This window comes from Neopelma chrysocephalum, unplaced genomic scaffold (assembly GCF_003984885.1).
Source record: "Neopelma chrysocephalum unplaced genomic scaffold, ASM398488v2 Primary Assembly neopelma1_200, whole genome shotgun sequence".
NCBI classification, from domain to species: Eukaryota; Metazoa; Chordata; class Aves; order Passeriformes; family Pipridae; genus Neopelma; species Neopelma chrysocephalum.
The window spans coordinates 1,643,755-1,658,982 of record NW_020897862.1 but is presented as its reverse complement, the minus strand read 5'-3'; the positions used below and the strand labels follow the sequence as shown (position 1 = coordinate 1,658,982).

Genomic DNA, 15,228 nt, shown 5'->3' with positions numbered 1-15,228 from the left:
CCGCTGTCCCCCCCGGTCCGTACCGGCCCCCTGTCCCCACTGTCCCCCTGCTGCCCCCCTGTCCCCGCTGTCCCCCCGCTCTGTACCGGCCCCGCTGTCCACCCTGTCCCCGCTGTCCTCCCGCTCCGTACCGGCCCCTCTGTCCCTGCTGTCCCCTCAGTCCGTACCGCTCCCTCCGCGCTGGGCGGGAGAGAAACGGGCGGAGGGAGCGGTGGCGGCGCGCGGGTGACGTCACGCACTTGTGCCGAGCGCCCCCCAGCGGGCGGGAGGAGCGGGCGCGGGGCCGCCGCTGCCCCCGAGACCCCCGCGGGTCCCGGCGCCCCCCGTCCGACCCCGCGGCTCCCTCGGCACGGCGGGGCCGGGGCGGGGAGCGGGGGGGACGCTGCGCCCCCGCTGGGTCGCTAACCCGCTCCGCGGCCGTAACGCCGGGGAGCCCCTGCGGGGAGCGGGGGCGCGGAGCCCGCCCCGCCGCGCAGGTGAGCGGGGCCCGCCCGCCGCGCCCCCCCCCGCCCCCCTCGCCCCCCCGGCCCCGGGGCTGCCCCGCCTTTGTCTCCGTCCTTTGTCTGCCCCGTCCGTGCCCGGGGCAGGCACCGCTGCTGCCACCAGCACCCTGCGCTCCCGCACCTCCTCCTCCTCGGCGCTGGGCACCCCCGCGCCCTGCATCCCCTACAGCCCCCCCTGCACCCTCCCGCAGCCCCCCGCACGCCCGGAGCCCCTCCCAGCCCCACCTCCTCCCGCACCATGCACCCCAGTCCCCCGGGATTCCCGGCGTCCCCGGTTCCTCTCCACATTCCCCCACTGCCTTCCCCCTGTCTCCTCCTCCTCTTGCTCCTGCTCCTCCTGCTCTCGGGTTTGAACACCCGCTGCCCCCGGCAGAACTGCCTCCCCTCCGCCGCTCGCACAGCCCTGCCCTGCCCTGCCCTGCCCTGCCTGCCGGGCTCCGCCAGCCCCGGACCTGCGGACAGGTAAGGCAGCGCTGCCCGCGCCGCGCTCCCCAAGCCCCGGGGCCGGCGGGGGATGCTCCGCCGAGCCGATTCCCCTCTGCCTTCGCAGGGGCTGCGAAGCGGTGCGGGGGCACTTTCCCACTTTCCGTGCGCCCCGGAGGAGACAAAGAGCGGGGTTTTCGGGGACCGCCGGTGCTGCCGCCGCCGGGACGCGCGCGGTGCCCCAGTCGCGGCGGCATCACCCGGCGGTGCGAGCGAGCACCGATCCCGGACAGCGCCAGTGCCGGGGCGCGGTGCCTCTGGCCAGCCCTATTGTCGCCGTGCCGGGAGCGGGCTTCGGGCTCTCCCGCCCGGTCCCTCAGCGCCCGGTGCAGCGCCGTGCGCCCCGCAGGGTCGCTGCTACTTCGGGGAGTCCTGCAAGCCCCCTCCCGAGATGGCTCTGCCCTTCCCTGGGAGCGAAGTCGCCTCGGACAGAGGCACCGTCCCTCTCGCGGGGGCTGAGCCCCTCGCACACGCCACGGGCATGTCCCGGCTCCGGCCAGAGCTGCCGAGGGGCGAAGGAAGCTTTTCCCACGGAGTCATTGTACTTGCAGAGCCGTGCGCTGCCAGGCACCGAGCCCCTGGGCACCCGCGGGTTGTTCTCTGCTCTTCCTCTGTTGATAAAAGTGAGATCTCATTTCTGAATTAAATCAATTTGGCACCAGTTAATGGCTTATTACAGCTGGTAATTCATCACGTAGGATTTAAGTGACACTTATCCAATTCACACCTGAAGTCTTCCGTCAACTGGAGGGTTTAATGGAAGTGGTTTTGTATTCCCATCTCCTCTCCCTTGCAGGAAGAGGTATTAATTCTACACGTTTGGTTCAAAGTGAGAATGTCATGCAAGGAAAAATGTTGAAAGCACAGCCCAACTGTTCTGCCAGTCGGGACACATCCACGTCTCCCCCCAGAGAAGATCAGGGCAAATCTGCCCCCATTCTTCCCTGTCACACTGGCAGGGGCTTTCCGGCCGGGTGAGCAATGACCTTTGCTATTGATTGTGTCCCATTTGTCACCAGGCATTGTGCATGAAACTGGAGAGTCTTCTCTGCCGTGCTGACAGCCAGCGACTATATCTTGGATGCTAATCTCAGGCTCATTGCTATTTTAATCTCATTATTGGGTAGAGTAGACTCTGTTTGATAGCAGGTCGCCTGTGATGGCTATGTCAGCCACTCCTTGGAGTCCCAGAGGAAGCAGAGCAGAGGGTACTGCATATTCATTCATGTGCCCCTCTTCCCCTTCAATGCAGTGGCTTGCTGGGCTGCTCTGTCCCTGGAGGATGTTGTGCTGGGAAGCTCTCAGGGCAGGTCGGGAAGAGGCTCAGGAGAAGGGGTGGCACGGCTGTGGTTGAAGGTGAGAGGCACCTGAGGGTTTCCAGTGTCCGTCAGAGCCAGGGTGCTGGAGCTCAGCAGTGACTTAGTGACTGGCTCACAAGCCTGAGCTGCAGGAGAGGGAGTTCCCTGGGCCGTGCTGTGTGAACAAGTCACTTCTGTCCTGATTAGGAGGGCAGAGAGCCAGAGCTGACCAGTGAGGGGAGTCCCAGCTCCAGCCCTTCAACTGATGTTGAGTGAATCACATTTCAAGTGGTCATGGATAGGAATGGCCCCAGGGAGATGTTAAGTGAAGGCACAAGGGCAATTACAGCTACCCCTTAACCCCCTGCAAACCTGAATCTCTCTGTTCTGTCTCTTGTGCCAATAGTGTGTTAGTGAATTGGCCCCTTTCTAGGATGGAGTGCTGTTTGGGGATGGCAGGGAGGGAGGGAAAACAACACAGGCAAAGGAAAGTAGATATTTCTAAGGGTGGGGACAATATTCAAGTAACCTGAATATCAGCAGAGGGTTACTCACACCACAGTAATGAGGGACAAAGAAACTGCGGAGTCAGGTAAATATGAAAGGCAAAGTAAGGAGGAAAGGTGACAATAGATACAGGAAACCTAAGAAAGGAGGCCAGCTCTGAAGAGGAACCCAAAAGGACTGGAGATCTGTGAGCAGGGAATTCTGCAGTTCTGACATCCCAACGATGTCTGTACCAGCAGAGAAAAAAAAAATTCTCTATAAATTGAGTATGCAAAAAGTGTTGGAGAGAATAAAAGTGTTACTACTTTTGCCCTGGGGAGGAAAAGAGAAGGGTGAATGTAAGATTACCTGCCTGCTTTGGGGGACCCTACAAAACTGGGAGGGAGCCTTTAGAAATGGGAAGGTCTCTTGGCAGATTGTTTATGAAGCTTCCCAGCATTTGCCTCCAGAAACAGAAAAACAGATGGAAAGAGACCCAGCAGGGAAGTGAAATCTCATTTATCTGCACAATGCCATCCTCCTGGCTCCAGCCAGCTCTCTGCATGTCAGCTACCATAGAGCCTACCCCGTCCATTCTGCTCCAGGCCTTCCCAAGCCCATCCATCACCCTTTGGCTTCTTATTTACAGGCAGCCTGGCACACGAAGCCGGGTTTATTGTCTATCATCCCTGCCACACAGGCACATACACACAACACCCATGTAGATGCACACACACTTAGTCTATTGCTGCAGCTTGGGGTTGTCTGGAGTCCAGGAAATCTTTATGCACGTCTGCCAAAGACTGAGCTTATCAGAGCCAAAAAGAAATCTGGCCCAGCATACGTGCTTGGGTCTAGCTTGGTTCAGCCCCTGAGCATACAAACTGCATCATTTGCAGTCTGGGGTGCTAAAGGATCTTGACAGTCTCTCAGTTCAAGGGTTTTGTTCGTCTTGGCTGTGACATGAAGAACATATGTGAGAAGTTAAAGCTATGGCTGTCAGGTATAACGCTTTAAGTGAGATACGTGAATGAAGGTGGATCATCTGATGTTGCTGCTTTGTGAAATACAAAACAAATGCAGCAGGGGCAGTTTCAGAGCCTATTTCAGAGCCAAGGTGACACAACGGTATTTTTATAGGAGGAAAACATGCCTGAGTTTCTTTGTACCTACTCAGTCCATGGCTGCCTTGCAGGATTATGAGCAGAGGGCAGAGGAATAGCAATGGTATCAGTGAGTCCAGAGAAAGAGACTTCCCACAGGGAAAGTTATGCAATATGTAAAAAAATCCCTAATTTCCCTTACAGGATTATAACCATCCACTACAGACCCAAAATGGATCAGAAATAGTGGCTGAGACAGCACTGCAACTCAGTCCTGAGCCTGCACCCTGGGCAGCTCTAAGGCCTTATCTTTGCTGTACAGGTGTTCCTGTGAGAAGGCAGATTTGCTGCCTCAGGTGGCTTGTAATCCTGAGGGTCTATAAAAGAAGTGCAGGCATGGGGTGGAGCAAAGGGGAATGTAGGTCTGGTATAAAGAACTTCAGCAAGTACTTCAGCTATGTCCTTTACTAATATATGAACCCTAAGAATAGGATGGGTTCTGGGCTTGTTGTAACGTGTCTCTTTGTTTATAGCAATTTAGGAAAGGCATCTCCTTACAAGGCCAGGCTTCTTTCTGCCTGGCAGAATTTCGCCTTTGCAGAAAAGGTGCACCACAGTGTGAGAGCCTTGCTGTCACCTACATCAGCAAGCCCAGGGCTAGGTGGTCCTGCCAGAGGAGAGGGTGAAGTTAACTTTGGTGCTCAGACATTAAGTGAGCACTGAGAACTAGGGATGCAGTTGTGTTATCTAGCTGCGTCTGGAAGTGTGAATTTTACAGCTTTGGTAGGATAAGAAAAATGAAGGAGGTAGGAAGAGGTTTCTGAGGTTAAAGGTAGATCACGGCATGGAAAAAAGGGATTAAGGAGAGGGCTGAAACTCATTTGCCTCTAGCACAGCAGTGTTGCATTAACCCAAGGTACCCAAACTTATCCATGCACCAGTTTGGTTTAGCAAACAGCTTAGATCTCCCCTGACAACAGTGTAATACAGGTATTTGTCTGCATTATTAATGCAAGATTCCCAGTGACAGTAACACAGCATGTCAACCTGCCCCTCTGCCAGTGCAAAGATGAGGCAATCCGTGTGCTCTAGCTGCACTTTCATCCCGTGTCATGCCAACAAGACAGCTGGGCAGCTTAAATAAATGCCCCCTACACTTGGAAGCAGACCTTCTGTTTAACTGCCCTGCAGCATTAAGCTGCCTCCAAGCTCCTGCTGAAAACCAGAATGTGCAGCTTGTGTCTGTCAGGTTCACCATCAAAGGGCCCATGTCTGTGAGAGCGAGATTGGAGACACCCTCACGCTCTCTTTGCACTTGTTCTCTCCTCTTGGTATTTTGCCTGCAGATGAAAAGGTAAGATGCTCTTTCTGGGTCTTTGAGTTGTTCTGAGTGATGCCTTAATCCAGCTGGTTTACTCTGGTTTTTAAAGAGAAAATCCTAGGAAGAAAAACAAAGACCCCATGGTCTGGGGAAAAACAAATGACCCCATGCAGAGCCTGCATGTTGCTGGGTTGCTGTTTTTTCCATTGGTTTTGAAGCAGGACTTGATGTGCTTTGTTAATAGATTTAGCTGTCAGTCTGGTTTTCCTTTGTTCCAGGTAGCTGCCAATAAAATACTATTTCATAGTGTTATGCCTTCAGCAAATGAGCTTCCCAGCACCTCCTAAATCAAGCAGCAGTTTGTTGTCCTTTGTGGCCAGTAGAAGAACCTGCTTTTTGGACACTGCATAAAGAAAAGGCCCCTGTCCTGCCTACCTCTTTCCAGGGGAGGGCTGAACTGAAAACTTGCTCCCAGGCTCTGAGCAACAAGAGAGGAATCTTGGAAAGGCAGAATTGGCTGGTGAATGTGTGAGCAGGCTTTTTTTCAGTTAATAGGATAAAGGCATCTCCCTCTAAACTCACAAGACGTTCTCTGAGGCTGGGGCTGCTATCATGGCAGTGCTTTCACTCACAAAAGACTCAAAACACTCCACACCTATCTCAGAGGTGCAAAGGAAGAGCCCAGGCTATTCTTAGGGTGTCTCCTGTCAGCTCCACAAAAAGGCTCAGAGATTGGCCTCAGAGGTTGACCAGCCATTGTCACCTGGGAAGGGCAGGTAACAAATAGCCAAGCACCTGGAGAGGGAGTGCAAACCATCAGTTAAGCAGCAAAGTGGTTCACCTGGTGAACAGATGGAAATCAGGTGCAGCTGAGACTGGGGTGCAGGAAGAAAGGGGATGAGGTTGAGTGAAAAACCGTGGCTGTAACTCTGACAGTATTTCTCAAGTGTAAGCATGTGCCTGGTTTTTTGGCAGTCAGTGTTGCAGGGAACTTTGGCTTTAAGCATGTCTTCCTGCTGCCCAGAGTGAGAGGGACGGTCTGAGAAAGCTGCCCCAAAGCAAAAGGCTGCATTGGAAAGGCTGCAAATCCCTTTCCCCTTTCTGTTGGAAATAACAGAGGAGAATGACTTAATTAGAGAATGCTCTGACTTGTGCAATGTCCCAAAGCCCTGTCTTGTAACACAAACACAGGGATGAAGGAAGACCTTCAAAAATATGACAGTGAGAACAGTCTGCAGACACAGTGCTGAGGGACTTGGTCTCAATATTCTTTGGACTTTAAATTACCCTCCCAGTGACAGGCTTGTCTGGTGGGGTGAAGTGTGACCTGTGCAGGGTCAAGGAGGGAAAGTGGGACAAACTAGAGAAACCTCAGTCTGCCTCCCTGCCTCTTGATCTTTAGACCAGCATCCCCTGCTCTGCTGACAGCAGATTTATTTCTCTGCTATTTCATGAGGTATCAGCACAAAATTTTCAGCGCTTTTTCTTCCCTTGACCAATTTCAGCCACCCTGAAGCAGTGTGTGAGTGTGTGTGAATGTCTTTGGCTTGAGCTGCTCAGGGCTGTTGCTGGTCCTGCGAGGCCACCATCTGCCCCCAGTTTTGTTCCTCTTGACATCTTCATTGCAAGGAAACCAGCTGTGAGGAGGGGCCAGTGCCAGCCAGGCCCAGGATGCCAACCTGGCAGCAAACAGCCCTGGCCAGACAGCTAATGCTGTGCCTGGGCTCAGGGACTGTGGCCAGCAGGAGCCAGCCCCCCCCAGCCCCTCAGATGGTGGGCCGTGAATGGGAGGGTAGGGGGGCTCGTGAGGAATCAAAGGGAAATGTCCTGCTGATTGATGGCCTCATTTGCACATGAAACTGGGACCTCTCAGCCCTGCAGGCCCTGCACGTGTGTCTCAGCTGCTGTAGCCAGGGCTGGGAGAGAAGGGTAACCAAGGAGGGAATAACTCACTTCCAGCTCTGGATATAATAGTGTTTTTCATCTAAGTGTCCTAGGACTGAATCTTGATGGCCTTTACCCTTCCTAAACGTTGGTTGCTTATTTTTTTCTTTTTTTTTCTTTTTTTAATTGCAGGTGAGGCAGAGCACCCAGGATTATGGCAACTTCTTCCACCTTTTTCTCTCCTTTCCTCTTCCTGTGCGCGCTGGTTCTTTCTGACATCAGTCTTGCAGTTTCCCTGAACCCTGGCACAAAGCTCAGAAATGTTCCAGAGAGCAACAACCACCTTCAAAACCAAGAGATGTGGCTGCAGCAGCCCAAAATTGGGCACCGCCACAAGCATGGCCTGGCCAAGAAGGAGAGGGTCCATGCCATGCCTTCGAGAGGGCGACTGGCCGGGGAAGAGACCCTCAGAATGGGCAGCGGAGCATCAGCTGTGGAGGAGCTGGTGACAGAGGGACAGCCAGCAGCCCTGAAACAGAACAAGGATGTGTTCCTGGGCTTTGAGTTGCCATATCCTGAGAGGGAGAACCAGTCCCCGGGCTCTGAGAGGGGGAAGAAGCAGAACCGGGAGCACCGGCGGAACAGCCGCAGGGACAGGCTGAAACACCACCGAGGTATTTGAGCTCCAGGGGCTGGTGGGGCACTGGGAATGAGTGTCACTGGTGTGAGGGCAAGGATGTGCAGCTGTGGCTGAGCCACATGGCTGTGTGGAGGGTGTGGGGTGTGTGCCTGCTCTGGGGAGAAATCTGCCAGACAAAAGAGGCACAAGAAAAAAGGAGAACTCCAGAACCAGAGGGTTTTAGTGCTGGCTGTAATTTTGTGAAAATGACCTGGTTTGCCTCACAGGGGCAGCTCAGAGAGTCCCTGGGACTTGAGGGGTTGTTTTGGGGTGGCCTGCTTTGTTGTTTTTTTAATTTTTCTTTTTTAGTAAATGGTTCAAACATGTCCAGGCCGTGCTCAGTCTCTCCACTGACTTCAAAACACGACCAGAACTAGAAATAATACAACCCCCCCATTTCACTTGAAGACCAGTTTCTTCTCATCAGAGCTTGTATTCTTCTATGTTTATGCTGAACTAAAAAAAAATATAAATTTTGCCCATGTGAAATTGCACGAATGACTTTGAAATGTTGTTTGGTTTTGGCTGGGACTGCTTTCCTTTGCAGGTCAGGTGGTGGGTGTGTGTCTCTGTGGTATGCTCTGCTCAGTGTGGTAAATCTTGAGTTCGGTTAAAGCCAGGCAATTTATGTCAGTCTACACTATGTGACAAGCTGGGTGTCACATCCCTGAGTTCCAGCTATCACTCCTCCCTACCTCAGTAAGAAGAGCTCTCTTGTTTTCTCAGGGGACTGACTAAACGGCTCATGTTAAGCAATAAAGAGGAGTATGCAACAAAGCTGGTTTGAAGCAATATTTGCAGACTACAAACAGGTCTTGTTTCTTGGGTTTAACTTAAGGTCTATATTTAAATTAATAGTTATGAAAAACAGGGATAAGCCTGTGAAGATAGGAATTTCAATTTAGGAGCTAAAATAACTCACTACTAAAATCAAATAAGAACATATTCACAGGTATTTGCAGCAGCTTAATCTGTTAGTTTAAAAATGGTGAAACAGGTACATTTTGTACTCTTGAGACCAGAAGAAGACATGTTTTTCTTCTTAAGCAAGAGATAGACATGCCTTCAAGAAGGTGTGATTACATATGTCTTAAATGTATGAAAGTCAAGCTGCATATACTCTGGACCTGATCTATCACTTTATTAGCTCAGTACTCTGTTTTGCACTGGCCTAAAGAGCAGCTCAGGGTTGTGGATGGATGAAATCTGAATTCCTTTGGCTCAAACCTATGGCACCGAGAGAAAAGGGATGAGAAAGCCAATGCTGCTGTGTCTGTTGCCCTCTGCAGGGAAGACTCCTGATGCTGGGCCAAGCTCCCTGTACAAGAAACCTGAAAGCTTTGAAGAACAGTTTCAGAACCTCCAGGCAGAGGAAGCTACAAGTCTGACTCCCACCGTGCTCCTCATCACTGCCCTGGACCAAGCTGTTTCCACGGAAGAGCCTCCTGTTCTTCCAGCCACCTCACCACGGTCACAGGTAGAACTGGTAACTGCTCTGTCCCTCCAAGCCCTGTCTGTCCCTCATCTGTCCATGTCCCTTGAGCTTCACGGACCAGAGAGCCCTTGGCTGCAGAGCCACCATATCCTAACACTCCTTGCTCGCTTTTTGTCCTCACATAGAAGCAGTGGAAACTTCCCTCTTGGCTTCAGCTGCAGCAAGGGAAAGCTCTTCCCTTTTGAAAATGAGATGCCAAGAATCCCCGATGGACAAGGCAGGGGTGGAGGGGGAATCATAAGGCCTTTTTAATGTCTAAAAGCACCATGAAAATCTGCAAAGACTTCAGTGTTGCTCCAGAGTTATAACCTGTTGTCTGTCTGGTTTCTTGTGGTTTGCAGGCCCGCCTCAGGCAAGATGGGGATGTGATGCCTACCCTAGATATGGCACTCTTTGACTGGACAGATTATGAGGATCTCAAACCAGAAATGTGGCCATCTGCTAAAAAGAAAGGTGCTAAACCTCCCTGTCCTCTTTCCCAAAAGTCACCCTTGTAAGGCTTGTCCCATGGTTAGTGTTCCCAGATGTGCTGAAGGACATGAGATCATGGTGGTGGGGAAGGAGAAAAGCAGCATAATGCTGATTGTGTTTTATGCTCAGTTTCAGATTGTTTCTCATTTTGGATGCATAGTTTGAGGGCAGAGGAAAAATGATAGATGGAGGGTTGAGAAATAGGGAGGAGATTAGACTATGAAGGTTTAGAGTTCAAACTCTAGAAGTTTGAGGCTGTTTTTACCCTGGAACAATATACTCCAGAACGAAAACACCAGCATGAAATTTTCTGTCAGCATCTGTTTCTTTTCCATAGAAAAGCGCCGCAGCAAGAGCCCCAGCAGTGGAAATGAAACTGTGACAGCTGAAGGGGAGCCATGTGATCACCACCTTGACTGCCTCCCAGGTCAGGATCAGCTTGGCAAAGGCATTTCTCCAAACATGGGATTGTTTGAAATGTATCCTGATTTCTGCTGCTGATAGGAAGTGGTACCAAGGGGAGGGCAGGGCTCTCCAGGCCATTGTAGGAACAGATGATGCCTGTGTGATGGAGCTGTCAGGGGTGTCAGTGCTCCCACAGGGAAGGGGGTACATGAGCTGTGCTGACCCTTGTCCCTGTGTTATAGGCTCTTGCTGTGACCTGCGTGAGCACCTCTGCAAACCCCACAATCGAGGCCTTAACAACAAGTGTTATGATGACTGTATGTGCACTGAAGGTGAGTCCAGCTCTTTGCTCTCCCCCGTTGTAGTTGACAGCATTGACTTGGAATAATGGTTTGTATGTGAAAATAGGAGCTAAGCTCTGCTGCTCTTAGCCTTTCCCTGCCACTGACTCACAGTGTGGCTGTTGAGTCATCCAGGATATCTTGTTTTCCCTCATGAAAACAAAAATTAATTATATCTACAAAACTAACAGAAGCAGCCACAATACATTAACACTTCAATGGTGCTTTCAAGTATCACAGGCTATAAAACCAGACTGTTTTGCATGACCTTGTGCCTAACATGTCTTTCCCAAGATAATTTCAGCTGAGCTTGTAGCAATTTAGTAGATGTGGGAAGGACACAGGCATTTGTTTCTTAAAGCTGTTTCTGAAGAACCCACAGCAGCCCTTGCTAGACAGGTGCATTACAAAGATGTTGAAAGGCACTCCATGTGGAGCTGCACATGGTTGAGGCAGCTCCAGGCACTGGGTCCTGTCTGCCAGAACAAAACTCTGGTTGCCAAGTTTTGTGACCAGTGATTTAACCAGGTCATTCACCTGTTTTTACCCAATTAAACAGGCAGCTTCCCTGGAGTTGCAATGTTAAATGATAGTCTTCACCTTGGGTCTGTTGTGTGACACCTGAAGGTCCTCATCAGAGGTGCCCTTCTGATAGATTAGCCTAGAAAAGTGTTTCTGCAAGCCTAATTAGGGCTGCCCCAGGCCCTGCTTTATCCTTAAGCTAGTTATAAGTTGATGCCAAATGTGCATCCTCTGTAGCATTAAAAGGATCCCCAGAGATGGAAGATCCAGATAAGATAAGACAAGAGGCTTAGATAAGAGCAGAGCTCTGATCTTGTGTGCTCTCCTTCTGGGAGGCCACACACTGCCCTGGGGGTATTGGTAATGAGGGGCACAAACCCAACTTTGAGGTAGCTGGTCCCAGTGTAGCCCAGGGACATGCACTCCAAAAGGCTGCTCTGTGACCTGTGACATCCTCTGGCTCTCTGGAGTACAGCTGAGGACAGTTTTGGGCTGTCTCATTATACAAGCTATAAATCCTCAGCCTGCCCTGCTCTGGGGGTGCTGGCACTGTTGCTATCTGCTGCCTGCTCTGGAAGGTAAAAGAGCTGCAGTTTCAGCTCCTGCCAAGCCCAATGTCCAGATCCCGGGCTAGTGAAAATCAGGGCTTTTGTGAGAATTATTTACCCACAGGCTGTACCCCTGTCTGGCCCAACTAGCTATGCATTCTGGTGTAACAAAGTCAGACAATAGACACCAAAAATATAACTGTTGGTGCCAGCAACCAATTAGTTACCCTGACTAGAGGCTCCCATTGCCTTCCACTGCCATGGGAGAATATGTACTCATGGTTTTTGCAAATAAAATGCCTGTTTTCCCCTTAGTATTCATCAATGCTATATCAAATAGCTTCCTTCAAACCTTGCACTTTGAGTCCAAACCAGACAAATTGAAGGAGATGAGCAGTGAGCTTTGGATCAGACCTCCCAGTAATAGCACTTCAAAGTCTTTTCCCTCCTCTCTTGAAGCTTCAGGGAAATAAATAGCAAGGGGAGGTCCCAAGCCGTTGCTGCTGCACATTAAGTCTATAGTAATTTCCCAATGGAGAGATCACTTAGACAGTAATGGGAAGTAATAGGGGGAAACCAAGCAGGGCTTCCATAAAATCACTGGAAACAATTGGAATAATTCATTGGTATTTCAAGAAGCCAGTGAAACCTGCCTGAACCAATGAATCCCAAACCAGAACGGGGAGCCAAGCAGAATGCCAGGGCCTGGAGAGCAGTGCCCTGCCCGTGTGAGGCATTTCTTTGCCACCCCATCTGAGACAGCCCGGGGACTGGCCCCAGTGCAGCAGGGTCTGTCAGAGGGATAGTTGTGTGGTGTTCCTGCTGTATGAGCCCCGGTCCCTCCTCACTTGTGCGTGTCTTTTCCACAGGGCTCCGCTGTTACGCCAAATTCCATCGGAACCGAAGAGTGACCCGGAGGAAAGGGCGCTGTGTGGAGCCCGAGTCGGCCAACGGAGAGCAGGGATCTTTCATCAATGTTTAGGACGGTGGGAGTCCTGCCCGGAGGGTCGGGAGCTGGGCTCAAACCGTTCATACCTAGCAATGGGAATTAGAGGAAAAAGTTGAGCAAATGACTGGAGCTGCAGGCTCTGGACATGCCAGGTTCCAGCTGGGCTGAAACTCATGTTATTTATAAAGAGAGTGGGTTCAGCCTTTTCCATAGCAGACTGCATTCCCCCTGCCTTCCCTCAGCACATTCGTGCCACTGAGTTGGGTCCCCCTCTCCCAGTTGGTAAGAAATGATCATTACTCCCGTTCTGATGGTCCCAGCAGGAACAGGCTCTGCAGTTTCCTCTCTTCCTCTCAAAGGAGTTAAGATGTGGAAGATTCTTCATGGCAAAGGAGATATGAGCTTAAACTTTACCCCTTAATTATTGCTTGAGAATAAAGGCAGATTGCCCTTAAGGATTGGAGGTTCCTAGAGGAGAGGAAACTTGTAGCCTCCAGATGGAATCAAAGATGGAAAATGGATCAGCAGGAACCTGGCTGTCTAGATGAGAGAGGACCCTCTGACAGAGCTCTTGCTCTCTCCCTTTTTCACTGCTCTAGACATATTCCCCAGCTGTTACACACTGCCACTTCCTACCTGTCATCTTTGGGACCATCCAGTCCCACTCCATCCTTCCTTCCTTTCTTGCTTCCAGAGAACCACCTGGTTTCTGCAAGGATGTGGCAAGACATCCCAGCCTGCAGCTCTCACTCATTTAGTTACCCTGCCAAGTCTGTTATTTTTAATTATTATTTTTAGGAGCTTTCTGGGGAAGTGATAGTTTTCCTAGTGAGCCAAAAATAAAGTTTTTGGTAACAGGAGATAGGGACAGGCTGTTCCATTGTAGTAAATCCTGTGACATGTTGCATGTGTGTTTCCATGATATGTAAATAAAGATATGATAGATATCCTTTGTGCAACTCTTTTGCTTCTTTGACTGCACCCAAGGATGTGGCAGAAAAGCCAGTAAGGGAGCTGTTCAGCAGGTAGCACTGATGATATCAAGTAACCACAGAGCAACTGTGCTACTTGATAGAAAAATTTCTCTACCCAAGGTGGGGATCCAAGCTTCCCTCTATCCTCACTCAAATTGCAGCTAACAGTTTCTGCCTGCTGTAGGCATCCAGATGTTTAAAACTTCTTTATATTAATACTTAATTACTGACTTCAGGGATATATTGGAGCAACACAGGCTACCTGTGTTAAACTGCAGTAGTGTTAGTTGGTAAAAATGTTCTTTTCTACTGCTAACACTGCACTACCCTGACTTCTGGGGGGACACAGCTCTGAAGTCTTCCTTATTGAAGAACCTGGAGATGTACAGCACTTTCTCTAAGAACAGAAATATTAATCCTGGTGCTGAACCCTCTTTACACAGCCTTCCTAAACCCCTCTGTGTTCCATTTAGGTAAGCAAACCTCCATTTTGCACTCCTGTTTATGCTGTAGTGTCACTCTGCATTGTGTATTCACTCAAAGGCTGCTAACATAATACTTTACATCTCTAATATAATGAGTGCCCAGTCATGGCTACAGAGAGGTGCTGTGAATACAACATCAGTTCTGACCTGCACTGCTAAAGGAGGAATTTGTACAGGAGCATTTGGGCAAAACCTACCACAGGGTTGCTTGTAGCTATTTAGATTTCTGCTTCCAGCATGACACTCAGCCCAAAAGGCACAAGTTAAGAAAGGTGGTTTGGCTCCGGCTCGATGCCACAGCAGCAAGGATTCAATTTGTTAACCCAGGGAGAGCAATGCAGCCCCTCCCTCAGCCCAGATGCAGAATAGTGGGTGGTGCTGCCAGTGCCATTGTCAGTGGAAGCATAAAGGGAAAAAAGGCTCCTAATTGATCACAGTCAATTGCAGAGCTCTCAGCCCCTCATCTCTTGTGACACCGATGAAAACCACATGCACAGCCATTGTCAAAAGCAGGTTTGATATCACAGTGTGGTGCTTTCCAGGGTAGGAGCAGAGATCTGGGTAGAACAGAGCAACTGAAAGGAAGCAGGAAATTTTGCAGGGTCTTTATCCTTGGTGATTCAGGTATTCCTTGCCCCTTACACTACACACTGAATCCTTGTAGGATCATGGACAGTGTTTTGGTCAAGACTTTGGTGCAAATCCAAATCCAACTACAAGCAGGCTTAAACAGCAAGTCTGAATTTTGAGCCAGAGCTTTTAGATGCCAAAAGGAGACTTGCTCTGTCCGCTCTTGCTTTTTCAGCTTTCACTCTGCTATTAACTCTGAATATAAAGAACAGATTATTCTTAATTGGTGGGATTAGTTAAATGTGTAAGGTCAGTGAAAATTGAGTTAGTTATTGTCCACCAAATCATGGGATTACTGGATTTATTGCTTACAGTGGAGTGTCAGAAAGAGAGCCCGTGACCAAACCTCATTCCCTCTGAATGAAGCTGTGGTGTTGCAGAGGTGAGGCAGGGAGGGTGAGCAGTGGTCCAGGCACGTGCTGCACAGCCACAGCAGCATGAAAAGAATCAGCCTGAATTATGTATCAGCCACATCAACCACTGACTTCGCAATTGCAGAGCAAAGGAAAGCTGTTGAGTAAATAACATGCCAAGCTGTGGAATGCAAGAGCAGCCTGTGATGTAAAAGCCCAGGGCAACATTTGTACAACAAGTCCAACCCACTTGTGAGCATAGCAAAGCTTTTTAGTGCCGCTCTGTGCTGTCTCAAGG

The 15,228-nt window shown here is 50.4% G+C and overlaps 2 protein-coding genes across 5 annotated transcripts in view; one reads left to right on the top strand and one right to left on the bottom strand.

Moving 5' to 3' along the window:
- MAD2L2 (mitotic arrest deficient 2 like 2) overlaps positions 1-172 on the bottom strand; it is a 5,935-nt gene extending 5,763 nt beyond the window's left edge. The window contains exon 1 of one of the 4 annotated variants that reach the window (XM_027703003.1): positions 168-172. The gene's annotated coding sequence lies outside the window, so the exon portion shown is untranslated. The other 3 variants (XM_027703001.1, XM_027702997.1, XM_027702999.1) reach the window with 3 other exon arrangements.
- Positions 173-752: 580 nt separating this feature from the next.
- Positions 753-13,438, top strand: DRAXIN (dorsal inhibitory axon guidance protein). Its single transcript, XM_027702993.1, has 7 exons — positions 753-965; positions 7,271-7,752; positions 9,047-9,234; positions 9,594-9,705; positions 10,061-10,150; positions 10,371-10,460; positions 12,409-13,438. Exons 2-7 carry the CDS (start codon positions 7,293-7,295, stop codon positions 12,519-12,521), a joined length of 1,053 nt encoding a protein of 350 aa, XP_027558794.1. The 5' UTR covers positions 753-965; positions 7,271-7,292; the 3' UTR covers positions 12,522-13,438.
- Positions 13,439-15,228: the final 1,790 nt, after the last annotated feature.